This window comes from Sceloporus undulatus, chromosome 6 (assembly GCF_019175285.1).
Source record: "Sceloporus undulatus isolate JIND9_A2432 ecotype Alabama chromosome 6, SceUnd_v1.1, whole genome shotgun sequence".
In the NCBI taxonomy this organism is placed as follows: Eukaryota; Metazoa; Chordata; class Lepidosauria; order Squamata; family Phrynosomatidae; genus Sceloporus; species Sceloporus undulatus.
In genome coordinates, this window is record NC_056527.1 from 35,127,652 (window position 1) to 35,152,537 (window position 24,886).

The following is a 24,886-nucleotide window of genomic DNA, read 5'->3' on the forward strand; positions in this document are numbered from 1 at the left end:
GGAAATGTAAGGCTTTTAAAGCTTTAGCATTCACAGTTCCACCCCAGCTGCAGCTGGATGCCAGCAGAGCTACCTAAGGAAAGTTTTTCTTGTGAGTCTTACCTAAGTTAACTTTTATTCACTAAGATATTTTGGAAGACATTTCGAAAAATACATTCAACTCATATTAGGCCATGTTAGCTGGTGTTTGAAAAGACAGGTGGAATTTTGTGAGATACTTAATACTGGACAACCATTTAACTTGGAACTGAAAGCAATTGCAGTCTTTAGCTTCTAAAGCAAAATCATGTATAGGTTTCGAGCTGGAGACTCCAAAATGTATACTGCATTTCCCAGTCCAGCAAATCTTACCCCTTTAAATTACATTTTTTTTTCACATAAAAAATAAGAAAGTAATACCTTTTTGATTAAATTCCCTCTGTTATAAAAAAAGGAATGGATTTGCTCTGAATTCTTGCATAGCAAAACTCACCTTGGGGAATAAGGACTGTTAGGAAAAGGACATCTGATTCACTTTGCTAGCTACATGAAAATAAAGCTTATGTTCTAATTCCGTGTTTCCCCAATTGAGCTTCAACTCAATTATAAAGCAAAATCTGGAGCCATAGTGCAAGACTAGATACAGCTCCATGTGCACAAGTAATCAACTCCAATTCCCTCTGCCCAATTTAATTACAAAACAACATTTGGTATAACGGCTAAACACATACCAGGTGACCTCTTGCTTCAGTCTGTCTGAGCCATTTCCAAGACTCCTAGCTCTGCAGTGTTACTTGTACTGTCATTTTTATTTTGCAGGCGCTATGGAGCACACAGCAGTATCACCATCAGAAATGATTCCTCTGTTTGTGTACATGGCTGATGATTGTGTAAAAATAACTGTTCAAAATGAATATATCCCATGGATTTTACTCAGATCTTTGCCATTTTTCTCTCTCTACTCATTCACTTCTCCTGTTCTTTGAAAGTAACGTTTTGAAATTAAATCACGCACACTCCAAAGTTATTGTCTCTTTTGGGTAGGCCATGTGACCCACAGGACAGAGTTTTCTATTTGAAGAGCTGTCAGAATGAAGTCCTCTATTTAAAGGTATCCTCTATGTCAGGGAATGGGGATTCTGTCATGATGTACTACAACTTCCAGTATTCCGCCCTATTGCCTGTGCTGGCTAGGGTTGGTGAAACCTCTAGTTCAACGACATCTGGTGGACCACATGATTCCCACCCTTGCTCTATGTAAAGGTTAGTTCAGTTGAAATCTAGTTTAAAGATAAAGAACTAAAAGAAAGAAGGTCGGGGACCAATGCAGATGTTATGAGATATACTGCATTTCTATTTAAATTACAGTAAATATTTCAGCCTAATATTTCAAACTGCAGAAATGGAGTCCATTCAAATTCTAAAGCCGGCCAACAAATGTGGAAACAAAACAACAGCCAGTGCCAAATTTATATTCCAATTCCCAAGAAAGGGGACACAAGGGATTGTAGTAAACATTGGACTACTGCATAAACCTTCCATCAGGTAGAGTGATTGTCAAAATTTTACAATAAAGATTTTTAACCTATATGGTCTGAGAAATGCCAGATGTCCAAGCAAGAGTCAAGAAAAAGGAGTCAAGAAAAGGAAGAAGGACTATAGAGCATATTGCAAACATATGTTGGATAATGGAGAGAACTGAAGAATTTTAGAAGAAAAACAACTTGTGCTTTGTAGATTATAGTAAAGCCTTTGATGGGAAAGATCATTTAAAAATATCCAAATTTTATGGGGATGAAGTTCTTTATTTTTGGCAATGAGCCAACTGCCACCTTAGTATTTCTTTTTTATGTATAATTATCACAGCTGGCCCTGGCATAAATAGTGCCCTAAGCTTCAATTTGGAGAAATGCGTTGAAGGGACACAACAGCAGTGAATGAGCTCCTACACACACACACACACACACACACACAAACACCATTGCTGCTTTTATAAAATTACAGTGCTTATCGTTTTTATTGTTTTCACAGGACTAATGGTAATGTTCCTTCAATGTAAATTTTTCTTCTGGACATTTTTTAAAATAGTTTAAAATATTTTTCAAATGCAACTGGAAATTGAAAAAGAACTGTACTTTACAGCTAATCATTGAAAGTTCATTACTGTAATTAATATGCAAAGAAGTATCTGTAGAACTCTGAAGCATGCAACAAGACATTTAGTCCTTGAATATGGACTTTATAGCAGTCCTTGTTTTGGTAATCTGGGCTTTCAAAATTAGTGGAGAGAAAACAAGATCATCTATGTTTTCCTTTCAGAACAATTAAATAATAGTGCAGAGAATCTCACTTTACATTTACCTATTTACAACATTACAAATGTATAATGTTTTTCCAGAAATAAAGTCTCGCCCACAATGTGTAGCTCACCCAGCCCACCTGTGCAGTTGAGCAATGACTAAGAGGTAAAAGAGTGAAGAGGCTGACATGAGCTGGTGTTTTTGGCTTAAGAAATGCTGGCTGGACTGGGTTTCTTTTATCTGCTTAGGTTGAGGGAATAGAGAGGAGAGAAAGCAACTGCAGCCTTGGCACTGCTGGAAGGAAGCACTTTCCTTTGCCTGAGTAGAAGGGGGCATGTAAGAGGGATGAAGAAACTGGAATCTTGAGAGGTTTGCTGTTGCTGGAGGGCCATGATGCAAAGAGTGCTAGTGGGTAACAATGCCAAAAGGGTAAAAGCACTGCCATAAAAATGATAAAGAACCTTGTGACATCTTAAAGCCTGATTAGCATTGACTATTGGATGGGAAAAGACAAACCAGTGGGGTGTTTTATGGAAGGACGATCCCCACTACTTTGTTTAGTATATCTTGTTACTGTACAGGAGATGTGCCCCCCCCTGATTGTTTTCTCCACCTGGGATGCCTGCTGGAAAATGCACAGTAGAAGACAATTTATACTACTTGTGCTCTGTCTTTGTGCTCTTCTGAAAAGGAACCCTCATCTAATGGCCAGCCATCTTATTTGAGCTAAGCCCCCTTGGGATCAGCAGTTGCTGCCTCTTCTAGTCCCTCTGGAGACCACCTGCACATTTCAGTAGCCTAGAAAAAGTGAACTCTGTTGTTTTATGTTTTAAATAACTTTAAAATTGGTGGCGGGCTAAGTAAACATGTTAACGTTGGGCTACTTCAACTCCATTAGAATGCATCCCCCTGGTCTCCAATGATTCCCTTCGGAACTGGCTTCCCCCATTTAGATCAGTCTCAATTTACATCACAAGTCCAAGAATGCAACCCAAATGTAAATTGAGACCTGCCTGTGTTGTCTTTACTGATGTTTCAGTTATACTGTACAGCATGGTATGTCAAACCAACTTTACAGTGAATATCAGGATTATATTGCATGTTACAATGAACCCACAAGTGATGCTGTTATGAAGACAAGGGGAAGTAGAACCTAGGACTTCCGATTTGGGCAGAAGTCTCATATTACTTTCAGTATGTATTTTTATCTTTACATATTGCTTATGTGAATTAAGGTATAAATACATATTGAAAGTAAAATGAGGCTTCTGTCCAAATGGGAAGTCCTAGGTTCTACTCCCCCCTACCTTCATAACAGCAGCATCTGACCTACTCACTCACGCTACCCAAAGAACCATACATCACAATAAATTTTCAGCTGAACCAAAGTTCTGAAGAGTTACTTTTTTATTACATCTCCCAGGATCCTCCCCAAGGTGACTGGAACTATAATCCAAAAAACAAAACAAAAATCTTTTCCAATCTCTGATATGAATTCAGTGGAAAACTTCTTTACCTTTTAAAATTCTACTGATGATTTGAATCAAACTACTGAATAGCTACTACTTTATTTTTCTGTGTCTATTTTAACACTGTTTCCACTAAATACAAGATACTGAACAGACTGCATAAACTAGAAAGTGTTTGATTGACACTTCAAACAGTGAAAATTGGTCTCAGATGAATCAAAAATATATTACAATGACAAATCCAATAGTAAATGCATATAGAAGTTCACAACACCTTTTAAAGAATTTTCTGCCAACTACTATGCCCCCACACATACCAACATGCCATTAACATAAACATATAATCTTCGGTACAAGTTACAAAAAAATGCTTAACCACAGATTGAAATGAACTCCAGGCATTTTACTAGTGCCATATTAACATTAATAACCAGATCAGGCATTATAAATATTTTCCCCTAACTACAATCATAACTAGTATTGAGAGGACAGAACAACAAAATGGCTATGGTCTTAGGTTCTGCCTGTGCAGCCAGTTGCTTTCATTGACCGTTTTGCTAATACTTTCTTTCCATTTCTGTTCCATACTAATTGTATCTTAAACACTGGAATGTACATAAAACACAGTATTAATCTATTTGGATGGAGAAAAGAGGACTGAGTAAAAATAAAACAAACGTATAGTACACTATGCTCAAAGAACACATGATAAGAACTCATTGGTCTGGGAGCTTTTAAACATTTTGCTGAGGAGATCAAATTGTTTCAAAAATAAGACTATCAGAAACTACATCCAATAAAGGCTACTTCTACAAAAACCAAACAAACCCTGCACCACATTATACTTTATATCTACCAAACTACATCTCTGTTATAAGAAAATTATCAATCCAACATTGGAGAGATTGTAGAATGAAAAGCAACTTATTGCATATGTAGACACATTGTATAACAGTAAAAGCATTTTTTTTCTAGGATCCATTTATAGGTCATTTTTGGTAGTCCATGGTATTCATAGAACTCTTCTCCAGCAACACGTTTCCAATGACTTGATTTTCTTTCTGTTAGCTTTCTTCATTGTTCAGCTTGCAAAACCATACATAAAAATAAAAAAAAATACTAAAATATGGATGAGCCTGACTTCAGTTTTTAATGATATATCTTTGTACATGAGGATCTTATCTATGTTTAGCTCCATGCTCATAAATCAGACAAAGGCTAGTCCAAACTAGAGCAGACTCATTGACTCAACCAATGAATGCTACAGTCAACACTTATTTAAAGGTTCAATAGATATACTCTAATTGGGACCAGCAATTGGATTTAGACCAAAACATGTAACTGGTGTGTTTTTTAAAGAAAAGAAAAATAAAATAGCAAAATCAACTTACCGTCACTGTTGATACAGACCACCTGAGGAATCTGAGTACCAGGCCCACACTCCTTTTCATTGTCTGGAATGCATTCTTCCAGTCTATCTACTCTCCAGTCATAGCAAGAAGGCTCTTCACATGGAATGGCTTCAAGTAAATGAGGACAGTTGCCAGTGCCTCCTGTAGGTTCATTGGTGATGCGCCGTTTTCTCAGTTTAAAACCTTAGGTATGAAATAGAAGAAGCACAGTGATTTTTATTTACATTTTAAACCTTATGAATGTTGCCAAGTATTTCCTGTACACCACTGACATAAGTTGTTCCTTGTATTGGTAACATAAAATTTATGAAATGAATATCTTTGAAAGAAAATAATACACAAAAGTATTGGATTTCAACTCTGGATAAGGAACTATTGGCTTTCTGAAATATTGTTCAAATGTGCATTTGAGCATATTAATCTCTGTGTCCAATTCATGTTGATTTTTTTTTCATTTTGTGAAACCTGAAGATGGGAGAAAAACATGAATCCTATTGTCAGTCTTAATTAGAGTAGACAAGCTCCATATGCTGGCAGAAAGTGAAACTTGATAGGTTCACCCATCTAGGCAGAGCTTGGAGTGCTTAGTTCTTTAAAAGTCTTTATCTGAAGCTTTGTTATTTGAACCATGTTTGTGGTGCTGAAATAGGGTTGCTACTGTGAAGGCTGTCCACCAGTCACTGCCACCAAATCCGAGGCCCTCTGTCTGTCCCACTGCTATATGGCACCAAATGTGGGGACCCCCAAGATGACTTCATGGTTCCTGTTCAAGACTTTATTTGTATAGTCCCACCACTGACATCACCACTTCTGTCACCATAGACACCATGCATCTGAACTCATTCATACCAATAACACTATTACACCATTTTCAGAGGCACAAAGGGATAACGCAAAAATTAGTTTATTAATCATAAGTTCAACATACCTTTTAAGATTACTTATTTAACCCATCTAAATCCTCTCATATTTCCAACTGATTCCTCTCTATCATTCTCTCTAAATGATATGCACTTAGCCTATTTGACACCCCTTCAACATTTCAGCCACTCACCAGTCATTTCCAATGTTCCAGGTAGTGACTTCCTCCCAAATGATCACCTACCTTTTCACATTTACTATACACCATATTTCTCAACTTAATTTCTCTAATCATCCCCAAAGTCTACAACATCATGACTTTTTTGTGACAGAATACTGAACACAGTCATCTTCATGCTGAGAATAATTGTATGCACTAAATTCAAGCAATGTGGATGGATGAGGATTTTGTCCCATTCATTTTTTAGTTTTTGTTTTCTTTTTTAGCAAAAACTATCAAATTTCTCCATAACTGGGAAGGAGGAGACACTAGACTTTAAATTGGAAGAAAACAAAACTGACATATTTGCCTATCCTTAAAGCCTAGCCAGATGGAATAAATCTACCTGGAGAAAACAGATCTCTTCACATGATTTGAAGATAGACCATAAAGTTTCCACTGAGGCATGGTATTAAAAAATGTTGTGAAAGCTCAATCCCATTCAGTTTCCAGACAGAAAATACTTTAAGATGCAATGACATTTATTTGGCAGTGGTGGGTCTTGTGTCAATAGTTAATAAGGTAATGCCACTTGAAAACTCTTAAGTATATAATCTCTTGATCAAACATGTCTCATTGCTTCATTTAGCTCACATTTCTTATTGGTGCTACTGCACTATAAAGTCACACTGTGAGAAGCAAGTGAAGAGTTCAGGAATTTAGTGTTTTTTTAAAACGGTTGTTTTATTAACATATTGCTATTACAATGTGGTGAGCGTCAGCATAGTATAGTGGTCTGAGTGTTGGGCTATGATTCTGGGGATCAGAGTTTGATTCTCTGCTCACCCATGGAAATCCACTGGGTGACCTTGGGAAAGTCACATACTCTCAAAGCTAGAAAATCCTGTGATAGGTTCACCTTAGGGTCACTGTAAGTCAGAAACAACTTAAAGATACACAACATTATAACAGTGATTTAACACCTGCTGCTATCATTTTAAAAACTATTGTCACAAGGCACCTTTGTCTTGTAAACTTTGCCTCTACACCTCCAACGAGAAGGGATACTTGAATAACTTTCTGATGACACAGTAATCCACAGAACTTTGCTGTAAAAGCACAATTTTACAGGCAAGCTTTTACAGCACTCTTCAGCACTCAGTTTGGAAAAGCTCAGCTCTCATTTCAATAATATATTTAGCATTTTGTGAGTACAGCTCTGAGAGAAAAAGTGGGCCAGTAAAAAATAACAATTGAACCTAAGAGGCAATAAACAAGAAGCAACTCTGAAACAGGAAGCAAACAGAAGCAGAAAATAGAGAGAAGGGGAGGAGAGAGAAGAGAAAGAGTAGAAAGCCCAATTATTAAGCGCATGTGCCTTTTAAAGTTTGGAAGTTTATATATGTATTATGGAGAGATAATGCATGCATAATGGAAGTAGAGGCTGAGGAGAATATTTCAAAGATTATTGAGGCTGCAGTTCTATGTCTCCTGGGAGGGCATCACACACAACATTGTCTGTTATAAATTTTAGGGGTGTCAAGGATACTAATCTGAAAAAGTACTTGCTAATATTCACATCCTTAATGACAAAAGAGTGTCTCGATATTTGAGATTCTCTACTGAGGAAGATGGAGACACATCCCCATCCACAAGCTTATTCAAACTTCGGGAATTGGGGATGGGTGGGTGAGGACAGAGTCATAACTTTTTTTTTCTTTATTCTCTCTCTGAAACATCCAAACAAACAATATGGCACTAACATCACTTTCCTCCCCTGCCTGTATTCTCTTCCATCTTTGCATGATGAAAAAGGCAGTGAACTTTGACAACTATCCTCCTCCTAGTTGGCTTAATAAAGTTATCAACAGTGTACATTTCATACTTGGCTGTCATTTAACTGTCAGCATGGCTACTCCAGCATAGTGTAGTGGCCTGAATATTGGACTACAACTCTGGAGATCAAGGTTCAATTTCTCATTTGGCCATGGAAACCCTCTCACACTCTCTCACTGCCAAGAAACCCTGAATAAGTGATAGGTTCATCTTAGGGTCACAGTAAGTCAGAAATGACTTGAAGGTTCACAACAATGGCTGTCCCTGCATTTATTCCAAGCTCTTGTCTCTCTGCTGCTATATAAACTAATGTGAGATGAAATCTAGCTTTAAAGAACTATAGTGATATTCACAGTGGACCCAAAACAAGAAGCCTGGGCAGCGTGATCTTATCTGTGGGTGCAGAAATAGTTATGTCCAAATAGCTTTTTCCCCCCACCGCAGTTGTCTAAGCAACAGATAAAAATAAATTGAGATTATGACTTTTCTATTGCTATCCATCTTTGATGGCGACAGCTATCGTCCTTTCAGCCATGCCAGGTGCATGTTAACAGGAAGAACAGCAGGTATGCCAATAATGTAATGGGCCCCCCACTGCTGGTGTTCTCATATTCCCATCTTAATCCAGCTCCTTCAGTCTATTGGCATCTGCTTTCTGCAGAAAAGCGAACAAAATGGATATCACTGGAAGTGAGCTCCAAAGGGAGAAATAAAACGCTGTGACAGCGTTGGATGTATTTGTGGAGAATGAAGCACGCATGACAGCATGGAGTCCAGAAGGGGGGGCAGGGTTAGCGATGTGATGTGAAAAATAGGACAGCGCTCTTCTACCTTTAATAGGTGTATAGAAGAGGGCATTTTAGCAAGTATTGCTTTTCCCACATTCTCCACCTGCTGAAATTTCCTCTTCTGCACAAACATTAAAGACTCAGGAGTCCTGTCCTGTTTTTCACTTGGGCATGATATGTAGGAAAACACAACAAGAGACAGGCCAGTCTGGTGGCAAAAGACCATTAGCAACTGACTATTGGTGTGGTCCGGTACCATAAGAGTAGACAGATTTAACTCATGCACATGAAGAAAACCCCCCAGGGAATCCGATCTTCACAGGAAAAAAAGAGTATATAGACAAGCATAAAACCTGCATCATCCTCACTTTACTTACCTCTACTCCATTAAGAATTTCCCCTTTTATATTTTATTTATTTAATTTATATCCCAATATAGACCCCCAATTTGACTCACAATATAGTTGAAAACAAAATTCAGCTAAAACCAATCATAATAGAAAACTAAGTGTTTTTTAAAAATTAAATAAACTACTCTATTCTAAAAAAAATAGAAGTTTTAAAAACATAAAATGGATAAAAGAACAGCAGTTTTTCCACTCCCTCCGACCCCTTCCCATCCACCCTGCATTTTTAAAAAAAACCTTTTGCAGAAACCAGCTACCGGCAAAAAGCTTATTTAATAAAGTGCTCTTTGATTTCCAGTAGAAGACAGAAAGGGGGCATTCTAGCCTTCCATCAGAGGGAGTTTTCATAGCCTGGGAGCAGCCTCAAGGAAGCCCTTAATGTATCCTCACCAAGGTTTTCCTGGGATTGTGATGGGACTGAAAAAAAGCCCAGTGCTGAGGATCTCCCAATTTGGGCAGTTAAATACAATATTTCAGATAGTCTCTAGGACCCAAACTATACACAGCTTATTAGGCCACTGCTATCCATCACCTAGTGCTGGTCTGTGAGACTTGGCATCTGGACTATGGAGAATTTCCAGGAGAAAAGAAACAGTTGCAGCCAGTGGACACAAAAATGTGAAAACCACATGTATTACACACAATGGTTCTGCATGTGCAGTTTGCCACATTGACCTTGTTTTCCCTCCACAGCTTACGCCTCTAACCCTGCAGTAAATTCTATGGCAAACTATTATGACCAGCGGTAATTCACTGTAAGGAATAGTTTACCCTGCACACAGAAATGTTTTGTAGAACAAAATATTCACTGAAAGCTAAAGTTAGGCCACGGTAATGTGCACAAATCATTCTGGGATGAATGGGGAAAAATGCCATAACCAAGTCTATGAGGGGTTTCTTTTCATGAGTGAAGGTGACTTCTCCAGCAAAATAATTTCCCCACAAAATACTGACATATCCACCTTGTTTTCTGGCTTATTTCCACTGCTCTTCAAACACTCCATCAGTTTTGTAACATTCTTTTTTTCAACACAGTTACATTCCGCATTATTAATACCAAGCTGATGGTCAAAATTTTTGCATTATAAACCTTCAACTGATTTTACACATAATTTCCTCTCTCTCTTCTCTCTCTGCTCCCTGCTCCCTAATCGCCACATGCACAGCACACAGTTTTTCTCTTTATTATGGCCCCCATTCATACTGGGGTAAAAGAACATGGAGGGAACTGGGATGATCCGGATGCCCCTCCCCCGAATCGCTCCGTTAGCAAGGTGCCCACTACAAATTGAAATCGAATCATTTTGACAGAAATCGAATGCATTCGTAGATGGCCGCTGCCAATCAAGCTAATCTCATGGTGACGTTTGCAGGGCATCGGGGAAAGTCTCCTCCCTCCTTTTTAAAAGAGCCAGGCACAGGGGTTTCAGTAGCGGCTGAAGCAGGGAGAGAGATGCCCTCTCACTCTCTCTCTCTCCTCTCTTTTAATAAACCTGTGGGCTTTTGGGTCAGATCTGCCCCTGTCCCCAGGCAGAGGATGGGATTGCCATGCTTTTTTTTTTTTTTTTTTTTGCTTTTAAAAGCAACATTAGCTTTCCCTTTTGCTTCCCTTGCTGATATGCTCAAGAGACACAATCATTCGCATATTTGCTGCAAAAAAAAATTGTTAAAAATGGTAACTTGATTGTTTGCAAACTTTGTAGCTTCTCTCTCTGCAAGTGCAAGCCTGGCTCCATCTGCCTCTGGAAATATAACCATGCGCATGGGCGCATGTGCGCTCAAAAAAAATGGTAAAAATAAAACATACATTCTGCTGCATATAAACCAATGCGCAGGGTGCCGCTCAAATAATGGTTAAAATTAAATATACATCTGCCAATTTTAATAAACCATGCGCAGGTGCGCTCAAAAAAAATGGTTAAAAATTAACATACATTCTGGATAGAAATTTTTTGCATTTGAAAAGGGGGGGGGGTTTGCCTGAAATGAGCTCCGTTCATCCTCCTGCAAGGGAAGGAATGCCTAGTGACAGAGGGCTTTGGGCAGGGGAGCAGGGAAAAGAGGCTCCTAAAGAATGCCTTCCCTTGCTCCCTTCCTCTTCTGCCCAGGGCTCTTTCCTCCTCCCTCCCCCCTTCCCCTTCGATGAGGGGAGGAATTGCCTTGTGCCCTTTGCCCACCCTCTGACCTCCAAAATCCTCCCCCTCAATTTGCCTCGATCGTGATCGAGGCAAAGTTTCCATTCCCAGGACCCGGGTTTTTAAAAGAAACGGCATTTGCGCCCGATTTCAAAAGACCCGCGCTAAGGGGCCATTTAACACGGAACGGGTGTGCCAAGCCCCGGATTCGCTGTGTGAGATCGGGTGAGTAGGAACGTCCACGTGATTGAATCGTTTTCAAAACCGATTTTTTTTGTAATGTGAATGAGCCCAAAGTGAGAAATTAAAGAAATGTTTCATTTTTATCTAAATCAAAAGCTTGTGTACTCTGCCACTAGGAAGAAGAACCAATGTCAGCAATGTGCATGTGCATGTGCATCATTCTTTGAAATAGTGTGGTTAGCAACACATTGCCTTAGAGTAAGAAGACCAGAAACACTGATTTTTATTTCATCTTCAGCATGGTGACAAGAGGTATAGTCTATGAAGACAGATTCAGAATGCAAAGAGAAATGATATGGGATGCTGAATATATATTAGTGAAAGTCAACATAAAACCCATTGTGTTTAGAGTTGTACAGGCCTTCCTTCGAGAAATTGTATTTGCCAATCATGACTACATGAAAAGATGCAAACACTTTTTAGAATAGTCTGAATTCTACTTGTATAAAAGCCTTATATCAAAATAAATCTAGAGTTCAGATGTTAAACCTCCTTAGCTCAGGGTGCAATGCCAAAAGCTAATTTCATTTAAAATGGAAATACAGTATACATACCTTTTTTGGCCTGTTGGTCATCACAGCTTTCAAATGTACATGGCCCCCAAGCTGACCAGGCTGATACCTCACACTCTATGGGACATGGAATATGGCACAACTGAGTTGTAATAGGAGTTGGGCCTGTGCACAGTTTCCAATCCACAGGTTTAGATGCTATGAGGGGGAAAAAGACATGATAATTTCTCCTTTTTTATATTTCAGTCAAGCTGTGGTGAAAGTCAACATTACTACCCAAAGTAAGGTTGCCAAGATCATTGGACTCTTGTTGTTGTTCTTGGGCAGTACCAAGGACGACTCATCGATGCTCAGTAGCATCCATAGAAAGTACCTTCTCATGTCAGACTGGCCCAAGATAATTTTTGTTGCCTGAACTAATGTACAAGATTGTGGTTCCTCCCATTCCGTATACAAAGGCTGACTGGCAGTTGATTGCCACCCCCCAACACTGGCAAAGGGACAGTTTCCTCAACTGCATCTGAAGACAAGTGGACTACCTTAGGGAGTGCAGGACAAGCCAAGAAGCACACAGCTCTCTCTTCCAACAGCTTGCTGCTAACTCCCAGAATTTGTTCACTGAAGCAACTGCCTCACTCTGTCTGGTGCCCTGTCCTTAAATGTGATGTAGTGTGAGTATCATGGAAGGCCATTTTGATGTAAATGTGGGCGGAGAAAAGATTTGAATGTATCCTATTATGCAACATTTTTGTTTGACGTTCTCCCTCTTTTCAACATTTCACAGAAAAGACTGGGGCATGCGTGGCACTGTCCAGCCAGCATCACACTGTGGTTAAGATAGCATATTTTTAAAAATGAGGAAACACACATAAGCAAGGAGAAGTCACAACAATTCACTTTTTCCTGAGTCTACAGACAAGAGCAAGTTCCTGACTCCTACTCTCTTCTCTCCCCTTCCCAATTAACTGAATACAAACTACTTTTATACTTTCAGCTCAGTTTATAGCACTTGAAATAAACTGAGGACAAAGGGGAAAAAGTGGGAGGAGAAGAGAGAAACAGGGGCATTTTCAAACTAGTTGAAAACTTGGGACAACTAAGGATTAGTCAGAACCGTCCCTGTCAAATCAGGACAGTTGAAGGGTATGTTTTTCTGTGAAACTGCAAAAAATGACAGGACAATTGTTTGTGTGTACATGTGTGGTCCAGCAAAATGAATACAGTCAAGAGATAGTAGCAGCAAGAGTAGGTGAATGAGGTTCCCTTCCCAAGGTACCTATATGAAATGGCCCAGAGAGCTGGGAAGAGGAAATGTTTTCTGAGATTGATTCCTTATAGTCCTCTACAGTAGGAAAGAGCAAAACAGTGACATTTGGGAATATAAAATGTAGTCCCTCAGATGTTGTTAGACTGCAACACTCATCATCATTGGCTATGGTTGCTGGGTTTGGTGCGGGGAGGGTTTGCTTTAAATTGTAGAAAGCCTGAATCACAATATTTTCTATGATGCAGGAAAGAATATTCACAAGGAGTTGCTGGTCAGAGTCCATCACTAAATGCTCTCAACAGAATAAGAAAGGTGGGTTCCTAAATTCTCTATATTGGTTTATTGATCTTAAATGTAATTATTATGCTTTTTATTATGCTTTTTATCATGCTTTTTAACATCTTGATCTTTTAAAAATGAAAGCCCACAAGTTGAGAAACATCCAAACTGATTTATGGAGCTCTGAGTACTCTATACAGCCAGCACAGTTCTTCCAAAATGGAGAGCATGTCCTTTCAACAAAATGTGAAGTGGATGGCCTCAATTACATACCTGTTATTTCAAAAGTGATGGACAGGAGTGGTGCAGCACTAGCCTTCGATGTACTCTGTGACTGACTTTCTGAAATAACATGGATAAAGACTGCTGTGAATACAAGAGAATGGAAGGTTCCAATGCAGCCTAAAATGGGATTAGCTGTTTTGAGTACAGCCTGCACAGCAGGTATGGGATTCCTGTTGGTTGCAAAGCTTTTTCCCTTTTCGTTGCTACCACTCCCAAGTTTAACAATCATCCCTTTCAAGGCATTAAATGCCCAGCAGGCTCTCTTTTTCCTATCACATTCCAAAACAAAAGAGAGAGAGAGAGAGAACAGGTTTTATGAAGCCTATGTAAATAAGAAAGGTGTTTTGTTGTTGTCGTCATGTGCCTTCAAGTCAATTCCTACTTATGGCAATGTGCTTCTGAGGATTTATTGAAAAGATTTTTGCAGAGGTTTGCTATTGCCTTCCTCTTAGGTTGAGGGAGTGTGAATTGCCCAAACTCACCCAGTGGATTTTCCATGGTGAGCAGGGATTCAAAGAGTTTTCCCTCACCATTTCAATGGCATAAACATTTTAAATTGTCCTCTGCTGGTTATTTCAACTGTAGCATCAGCGCATTCTGAACACATGTAATTTTGAGACATAAGCAAGGTTAGGACTTGGATGTAGAACCACTCAGGAATACCAGGGATCCCCAGACAGAGTTAGGAAAGACTTCTGACTGAGATTCCAGAGAGCCGTTGTTGAAAGTATTGGGTTAGATGGACCAATGGGGTAGGTCAGTATAAGGCAGCTTCCTGTCTTCCCCAGTAAGATAACGGACTCTCTCAGGCTCTCAACTATTCTGGGTAAAGCTGCATAGAAAATTTCCACCAGTATTGGGTAGAAATATCTGCCCCATACAAACCTTCCTGCAAAAAGTGAATCATTGTTCTGATTAACTGGGTCAAAATAGGCACCCTGTTACAAATGATGTTTTCACATATAAGGTGAAACAAGTTAAGGACACCTCTCTTCCTGGATTATGCAACTGTTTTTGCTTTTTGTTTTCTTTTTAATAAGCTAATGTATACAGACCAAATACTGGCATATTCTGCTGCACGTCATTCTAACATGTGGGCTAGATGAACTTATTATTAAAATTTATTTGGGTTTTATTAACTATTTTTAAATTTGTAAAGAAGAAGATGATCCACAGTTCTATTATACCATATGTTTAAATCATTTTACTTAGACTTAGACCATTAATTTTTTATAATTAAAATCCATCGAGAGGCTCTCTTGTACAATTTCCACTGAAATTAATAGGGATCATCAGGGCTGGCCCTACCATTAAGGGCCATTGATCCTGCTGGAGGCAGAAACAAAGCTTGGAAAAGTTAGGGTTTTGGATTTAATTCCCATGATACACCTAACAGTGTGGCCAGTGTTAGCTGAGGATTTCTAGAAGTTATAGTCCAAAAAAGTAACTTTTCCAAGCTTGGGGTTGCAGAAGCAGCAATGAATTACTAGACTGCTTCCTTCTCTTGTTAGTACAGAGATGTGTGGCTCATACTCCTTGTTCGACTCTTCTTGAACTACCCCACTGCCCTCAGCAGTGATGAAAGATGCTATCCATTTGGCAGTACTGAAGTAAAATTAACATGCTGATCTGTTCAGCTTTTGTACAAGAAATGGAAGGGCAGGGAGGTGCTCTTGTCTTTTGCCTCAGGCAGCAAAGTGCCTTGAGCCAGCCTTGGAGATAAAATACCAGAGTTTGTGATTTGGTACAATTTCCATTTCAATACACACATACACAGACAAGGAAGTACCTCTGTTTAAAGTGTACAGTTTCTACAAGTCTCAAGATAAATCTAATAGAAGATTAGTAGGGCAGGATAGTCCACACAGGGCTGGCCCAAGACATTTTACTATGTAAGGCAAACACAAAACCTCCACTCCATAAAGAAGAGCTGACTGGACTAGCATTTCATAGAATTATGTAATCTTAGAGGTGGAAGAGGCAGCTAGTCCAGACTTTTGCCAATGGAGGTACTCCACAGCTAAAGCACATGTGTTAAATAGATCCAGCTTCTGCTTAAAAAGCACTATGAAAATGGGGGCAATACTTCCCAAAGCAGCCAGACTTCTCTTACTGTCAGTGACTCCTTCCTAATATTTAACTGAAAACTTCTTTTATGTAGTTTGAACCCAATCATTTGGGTTCTATCCTTCAGAACAGCAGAGAATAAGTTCGCATGGCCCTACAAATACCTATCACTTCAATACTCGTAAACACACAACATCATCCACTGCACCTGAGAGCAAGAAACTAGCTTAGGGCCATACAGCACATGGCACAAACAGCTTTGTCTTTCAACACCTTGTTGTCACTGTCCAGTGTGTCCACCTGTCTGAGACTTCATTTGTCTGCTGGTAGGGCCCACTTTGGATCTATGGATCCCTTTTCTTTTGGAGTCTGTAAGGGCATAGCATAGATGCCCGTGGTATTGGTACCAGATTTGATAAAAATGTGCTTGCAACCTAAAGGTGCAGAAGGCATAAAAAGAATGATAAGAGAATCACATACTGTAAAATGAGATCCTTGTCCACAGTAAATGAGGGAGAGAAGAAGAAATGTGCAAGAGAACTTTTGGTTGCAAAGTCAGGGAATGTGGGTTTTACTTTAACAAAGATTGAGCTATCAAAGAACTATACATGACTTTTGAAATACTGAGGGGATTTTCTTGGTGCTGAAAACATTTGACTGCTCTTCTATATATTAAGACCTTGGACTGTTCTGGGCCACAGCATAGATGACAGTGGCATAAATCATGATACCACTGATTCCAGGTAGCACCTGGGTCGTCAACATTGACTCAGTGATGCCAGACAAATCCATTAGGTCAATGTCAAACTAATTCATAGTTAAGTTGCTTGAGGCCAAACTGATAAGGAGAATGCTACAACCAAGGAGCAGAACACATACTTATAAAATACCCCAGGCTCAGGCCCCAGAATCTTTGATTTTAGCATCACAGCCAAAAGGTATTCTGCTCCCTGAGTGAATCAAAGCTCCAGAAGTACATTTTCACACAACAGTTACACAAAGCAAGTGGCTATTAGAAGCTGACTTCCTACTGAGAAATAATCTCTAATTACAAGATATTGATAGCAATATTTCACACTTGTACACTGCTTTGAACTGTTCCATCTGCATTATCTAATTCTAATTCTTACAATAACCCCACCAAGTAAATCAATTTCCCCCATATTACCAGTCAGAAGACTTCAAGCTGATAGGTTCACAACCTACAGGGTTGAGTTGAATCTGAACAGAAAGCTTCCTGATTTGTAGCTCATTATCTTAGGACACTTTTACACTACACAGTTATAGCACTATGGTTTTACTTTAACTGCCATGGCTATATTCTCTGGAATCCTTGGGTTTGGGGAGGTTACATAGCTATGTGTTCTGAAGCAGCTCTTAGCCACTATGACAACAGTTTTCATCAATGCTACAGCTTGGAACACATTTATGTCATACAAATGAAATGTGATTATAAATGAATAGAAAAAAATATACTGGAAGGTTTAGCTTTCATGCTAATTCATGTGCCAGTGATTCATAATATACCTTCTTTTTCCTTGAGAGTATTTAAATAGGAGAGGAGATTTTCATTAGCTTGCACACAATATATCTCCCGAGTCTGAATTCCACCTCCACAAAGAGCAGTTTGATTCCCTCGTCGTTTATCCTGTTGGCTAAGTAAAGGGTCAATGCGACATTCTGTCCATTCTGTTGTTCTCCAGCCGTACCTGAACCAGAGAAATGGTCAATCAACAAACTTGACTATTAAACAAAAAATAAATTAATATAACTCAGGATGCCATAAGCAATCCAACCCAATATGTAATTTTTTGCCCAAATTACTAGCAGGGATACAACATAAAGACTTATATGTTACTTTACTAAAGAAGGTTGAATTCAGATGACATTAACTGAACTTTGGGTACTAATGAAATCATTAGGGGAAAGTGAATTACAACTTAATATCAATTGATCTCAATGAGAACTTCCTAACAAAGACAGCAGTGCTATGTATGTACACGTATCTAAAAATAGTTTAAATTAAACATGATGGAACTTAATTCTAAGTAAAAGTGTGGTACTAGAGCATAATAGTAGCCTGCCTCAAATCCAACATTTTCTTTTATTTAGAAGGAATCTCTAGTTATATTAAACAGCAGTTAATTATGGGAAGAAATATATGATTTCATCTATTGTTATTATTTTTTTGCACTACAAGAGAAAAGGGACTGGTAATTATGGAATGAATAATTACATGATTTCGTCTATTTGTTTGTGCTCTAAACAGGAAAAATTGCATCCTACAAGCTAGCAAAACCGTGTGTCTGGGCACCCAAACTGACACCATAGCTTGAGGAAAATACAAATCAAGATATGTATGCACTGAAAAAGTTAACAGTTCTATGGGGATGAGAAAAAGAAATGTCCAATGTATCTTTGCAGGGTCATCCCTGCCATAAAGCAGAGTATGGCAGGTGCCTCAGGGAACTAATTTTTGGCATCATAGGTGGCCAGTTAGTATCTAATGGATTAATATTATATTGCCAGGAAAAGCAGGAGACTTTTTGTGCTTAGGTGCTAAAATGACTTGAATGGCTTAGGATATTATGCACCTCAAGTACAGTGGAGCAAGGATTTGCTGGTCTAACACAGGCAGTAAAACATCTTGGGCTGAGCCTCTTCTTTTCTTGAATAACATAAAAGCTTGATTTTACACATCAGTGCATAATTCTAGCTTTTGTCCCTGTACATCCTTTGCAACCCTGCACATTCTCCCCCACTTTGGCAGTCCCTCTCCTTCTCCCTCCCTTTCTCATTTTTTATTTGACAAGGTGATGGAGGCTGTTCTGGGATGCTACAATCTCCCAGCTGAACCATGGGGAAATATGAAAAGCTGTGAGCTTTCCAATCAGCCAGTGCATAGAGAAAGAAGATCAGTGATGCTAAGTTAAAAAATCTCAGTCAGCTTTACAAAATGTTACCAGAGGCTCTACACAATGAGTACTTTAAGCAGGTATCAAGGAAAACACTTCCAGAAGCCATAAGAGATGCAGAGTCTCTTCCTCCCACCCCAGGTCTTGAGAAAAATGACAATGGCCCAGAACTAAAGGCAGTAATACCAAAATAGCATTATCAAAAACAGTTTCTCAAAAGCTGCAGTCCCTCTACATCTTTGCTCAGGAGTACATCCTATGGATTTAACAGGGCTTATTTCTATTGGCCCATGAATTTTCTTCCAATGCTACAAAATCAAGATGAAGAAAGGGGGGCTGGTAGATAGGCCAAGACACACCGGCCAAAAGTGGCATGCCAGCGCTGAAACTAGGGTTCTGGAGTATCCAGCAACCACACTCTCTGGAACCCTAGTCCAAACGGGCTGCAGCATCATGGCGGCATCCTGTCCACATGGGCACCGCCACGATGATGGCAACGATGCACAGCATCAACATATCGCTGCATGTTGTGTACTTCACGAGTGCGCCATTGGTGCACTCGTGAGGTACGCAATGCACCACACAAAAATAAACACCATGAAGAACTGGGTTCTTTTTACTGCAGAGAGACACCACATGGTTTGGTGGCTGCGGCATTCTCCCCCTGTTAAAATGGGCGACTGCAGCCTGTCATTTCGGGGCGATCTGTACTGCCCCACTGTTAGTTCAAATTAGAGTAGATTGTTAAATCAGTGTAACTTGCGTTAAGTGTTGATTTACCAAGTTAGCACTGATTCAGTGGGTTTATACTATTTAGAAATAACAACAGCTTTAAGACATTGTGTCTATGTGCTAATATTAAACTTATTCGAAAGCTACAGATAAAATAAATAATTTGAATTTAAAGAGTTTACTGCCAAATCACCTGAGCTCTAAACAGGAATAATTTAATGTAAAGTCGAAGGCTTTCATGGCTGGCATCCATAGTTTTTTCAGGCTATGTGGCCATGTTCTAGCAGAGTTTCTTGTTTCGCCAGCATTTGTGGCTGGCATCTTCAGAGAATGCTTTGCCTGGAAAAATTGGGTCTATACATACTGTGTGGGAATGCCTGGGAATGCAGGAGTGATTTGCATGTGTATTGTTCTGTGCCAGGGGTAGGCAACCTTAGGACAGGCCCCAGCCTGGTCCTGCCGCCAATTGCCGCCGGGGCCTTTGGCCTCTCGCGCGCAGGGGCAAGGGGGGCAATTGTCTGTAGACGCCTCAGAAACATGCATTTATATTAACATTTTTTTAGAAATTAGCAATTTTTTTTGCATGTCCTCCACTTTTTTTAAAAAAAGTGTCCACCATTTGAAAATGTTGTCCTACATTTGTCCCGGTTTATTTATTTATTTATTTATTTAAAAAAATATTTATTTATTTTTTGGCTTCGGCCCCCCAGTTGTCTGAGGGACAGCAACCCGGCCCCCGGCTTGAAAAGGTTGCCTACCCCTGTTCTGTGCTGATGGCTGGCCTCAGCCTGGGGGGGGGGGGGGCTAATGCAAACGACGATTAATGTCTGCTAATTGGTGATCATTATCTGCTGGGAAAGCCCCTGACTCTGAATGGTTTCCCAGGATTATTCCCAGGAATAATTTACTTACTGCTACTTTTCCATCCCACTCCCACTGACCAGTTACTGAAGACATCAAGATGCTTAAGGAATATTTATCAGCCTTGTAGGTAGATCAAGTCTTTTATTCTGTTGCAAAACCTTCTGTGGAAAATACTATCCTTGTTTAACCATTACACTAAATGCTCCCCAAATCAATTCATATCGCTAGTTTGTTAATATGGACACCAGTTTACAATACATTCAAAATAAGACAACATTCTCTCACAGCATAAAGCAAATGGGATTCAGTTCTCATTATATATAGTATATTTATTTTATAGAGCTAGTACCTATTTTACTAAAGATATATAACTGGATAAAATCTGAATATCATCTTTCACTTATGAGCTTTCTCATGCCTTTGGCTGAGTTGCTGTGAGGTGAACAGACACACTGCATTCTTGCATGTGTGTTTGTTTGTGTTGAAAACACCTATCAACTTATGGTGACCTCATGAATTTCGTAGGGTATTCTCAGGCAAGGAACACTCAGAGGTGATTTTGCTATATGGCTACTACAGCATAAAGGCTTTGGGCGTATGAAATGATCAAGATTTATATAAATGATCAAGATTTAGATAATACTTACGTGATACACGGAGCCACCCCATCTCCTTGAGATATACACTGCTCCATTTCTTCAAGTTCTGGACACTCACTTTCACTGCCAATAGGAAACTGCTTAATGGTCCGTGTTCTTGTACGATTACCTTTAGGAGATGTCATATCAAAACATGTTTTGGAACATGGGCTCCATTCAGACCATTCTGAGACCTGGCATTCCTTAGGCATCACACAAGACTGGAAGGTAATTGGCAACTTCTCTTGCTGACAAAAGCTGTAAAAGAATCCCATAAAATTCACTTGGTTAGTATAATAACTATAATATGGGAAGCACATGAAACAGACATCCTCACACTTCATTTTATATTTTATGCTAACTGTTAGATGGAAAGAATTTGTTCATATACCTATTGTAAGCAAACACTAATTTGCTATCACTGATTATACAGTATACTCTGGCTCCAATAGGAGGTGGTACACTGAGCATCTTCTTAATTAGACAACAGCAAGGAAGGAAGAAATGGACTAATTTATGCAACTAATACTTGCCAAGATTTTATTTATGACTTCAGAAAAAGATAAATTGAAATATTTAAATAATTTCTTCATAAAAGTTTGGACTTTTCTGAACTGTCAGTTAATGGTTTTCTTTCTCCATTTCTCATCACAACTAATATTGGAGACTTGGTAAGAAACAATAGCTCCAGAGTTTAGAACTGCAAGGTGGGCTTCCTGGAACTGTCATCTGGAAACTGGAAGAGCCTCAAGAGCTGGGATTTGGGCACATTTCCAGAGTAGATGTGTGGGCCAAGTTGGCATCTGGGTTTGTGGCAAGATCTTGTACCCATCTCATAGAATTATACAATCATAGAATCATAGAGTTGGAAGAGACCACAAGGGCCATCCAGTCCAACCCCTGACATGCAGGAACTCCCAATCAAAGCATACTCGACAGTTTAAAGCCTCTGTTTAAAGACCTCCAAAGAGGGAGACTCCACTACACTCCAAGGGCTGTCAAACAGCCCTTGCTGTCAGAAAGTTCCTCCTAATGTTGAGGTGGAATCTCTTTTCCTAAGCTCCCCATCTGTGTTATGTGTCCTCCTGTACGTACCTAACTATTTAAGATTTGGGTGCTGTCTGTAGGCAAAAGTCTTTGCAAGGTCAACATTATTGCCCAGAATAAGTTGAAGCTCATTGATGATACATCTGAGTGGTCTCAGTTTGGAGCTGTATGCAATACTTAGTGGGGTTCTGCCTGTCTTTAAACTGTTATGTTTTATTTCAGCTAATCACCATACCCTCAAGGTTTGCATTTTTATTACTATTAGTATTACTGTTCACCCACACAGCCTCCTCACTCATAGGTATATATGTCTGTCTCTAGGCACTTTACTCCATGCATCTGTTGAACTACAAAAGCTTATGCTTTTGAAAATGTTTTTTTTTCTCCTCAAATATCTCAAATGTGTTACAAGATCCCTTTGCATGCTGATCCAGTCTTACATTGCTATGTCTTTGTAATTCTTTCCCACTGGTCATTCAAATCATGGACTAAGTCAGCTCCTTTGTCAACAGTTTGGCTGTTCACAACACTGCAATATCCTCATCCACTTTATGCCAAATTACATGGAAGTAGCGAGCAATAAAACGGTGGTCTTTTCAACTCAAACCATGTTTTCACATTACCTCTCTCCCACTGGCCCACTGTTATGGGCACTATTATATTCTACATCACTGCTATACCTGTAAACTGACAATTGAGAACTTACACTGAATATGTACAAAACATTAGCTGTAAAACTCCATCCACTAAATATGGAGATTAAAAACTATTGTGTATTCTGCTGTGATAGAATGGTTGTTAGAGATTCTTCATTAGACACAGTCCAGTTGCCACATACAAAAATGCCACAGTTATTTTCCTCGTGCAGCTAGGAGTGAAAAGTTTCCAACTGATAAGTGCATTATCTTATACATATACAGTGGTACCCCGGGATACGAAATACCCAGGTTACGAAATTTCCGGGATACGAAAAAATCCCATAGGAAATAACTGTTCCGGGTTACGAATGTTTTTTCGGGTTACGAAAAAAAATTTTGGTGCTTTTCGGCGCTTTTTCGCACGAAACGCGGCTTTTCCCCATTAGCGCCTATGGGTTTTCGGCTTGCGAAGGCTTTTCGGGTTACGAAAGCGGCCGCGGAACGAATTAATTTCGTAACCCGAGGGAGCACTGTATGTGTAAGTGAATCAAACTACTGTTTTTCACATTAAGTCCCAGACTGTTGTGGCAGTCTTTGAACTTTATCGCACCACAGGCTGCTGGCACGAGACGAGAATGGAAGGGAAGGGGCCAGGAACGAGTTTGGAACGAGTGGAGGACGCATTTTACTGCACACAAAGTCCCTCACTCGTTCCGTTCCATTCCCCATCCGTTGCAGAGGGGGCGATTTGTTCAAAACATTTCTCAAAAATCTCCTCCTCTCGGGACGGATTGGGAAGGGAAGGGAACGGAACGAGAGATGGACTTCCTGTGTGCCGTAAAATGCATCCCCCACTCGTTCCGTTCCCTTCCAGGCCCCTTTTGTCCCATTCTCATCCTGTGCTTGGAGCCTGTGCAATCAAGTTCTATGAGTCATTCATCAACTTCTGTAGCCAGGATATAGCCTCAAAAGTCAGGGTTCTTGGCCTCACAGAAGACCTCACAATGGAGGTGGCATGATGGCCTCTACTAAATGCTGGGCTTGGGAAGATAGTTGAGGATGGAGAGGGAATGTGAATTAGGGATGTTTAGGAGAAGGAAAGAAAACAATTATCATACTATAGTCTCCATGTTTTATTACTATTGGCTGTTCTTTTCAGTTATTCAACAGTAAATCCAAGAGCTAAGGGTGTTAAATGCTGTTGATTTTGAAGACAAAATTGGATATACATGTTTGCTGGGATTTCAGGTATCTTTTGCAAGAGAATAGGGAAACCAGAAAGAATAAATAATTATAATAACTGGGAGAGACTATCTTCATTTTGTTATAAACCAAAGTGGGCACTGATGGAGAGCACTGTCACATTTGACAAGGCTGCTGCTGTTTAAGAGAGAAATGAATCTACTGGCAAATATTCATTTACACAACAATATTCTATACTGCTTACATACCAATAAATATCTGGAAGCAACACTTACTGCTGAGAAAGCAAAGCTTTCCCTTAAACACTTTGACTAGAGAGTAATCTTGGTAAGCATAATGGGATTGACTTTGGAGTAAATACAGGATTCCATTGCATGTCATACTAAATTTTTCATTCTATAAAGTTAACAAATGCACAGCAATTAAAACAAGGAGGCAAAGAACACATTAACTGCTATGCCTTGCTCCATCATTTGCTCTAATTTAAAGTAAATCACGTGAGCTGTTGAAGCTAATTGAAAGTGGCCATTACAAAGATTTGCTTTCATTAAAGAAGCAGCAGGAGAAAGGAAGAGTTTGAAGACTAAACCATGAGATGAGATCACAATCAAAGCAGAAGGTAATGGAAAGAAGAAAAAATAACTTGCAATGTAATACAGTTCTTTAAACAAGATGAAGGCTGCAAAACTATCCCCTAGATAGGTCACAAGCGATGCAAATATTATTATAAGGGTTAGCATAGAAGAGATGTAAAACTTCCAGAAACTTTAAAGTCTTATTTTTTTCCTTCCTGGGGAGTGGTAGGAAAACTCTAAAATTTGGGGAAATTGACATATATACACTAACTAA

The 24,886-nt window shown here is 39.4% G+C and overlaps 1 protein-coding gene across 6 annotated transcripts in view; it reads right to left on the reverse strand.

The window, feature by feature from the left end:
• Positions 1-24,886, reverse strand: part of THSD7A (thrombospondin type 1 domain containing 7A) — a 293,837-nt gene that overhangs the window by 123,437 nt on the left and 145,514 nt on the right. For 4 of the 6 annotated variants that reach the window (XM_042475198.1, XM_042475199.1, XM_042475200.1 and 1 more), the window contains 5 exons: positions 21,159-21,407; positions 17,528-17,709; positions 13,922-13,990; positions 12,145-12,300; positions 5,140-5,343 (listed from right to left, as the gene is read on the reverse strand). In XM_042475198.1, the coding sequence (XP_042331132.1) occupies positions 5,140-5,343; positions 12,145-12,300; positions 13,922-13,990; positions 17,528-17,709; positions 21,159-21,407 (860 nt within the window). The remainder of the gene's footprint in view (positions 1-5,139; positions 5,344-12,144; positions 12,301-13,921; positions 13,991-17,527; positions 17,710-21,158; positions 21,408-24,886) is intronic. The other 2 variants (XM_042475201.1, XM_042475202.1) reach the window with 1 other exon arrangement.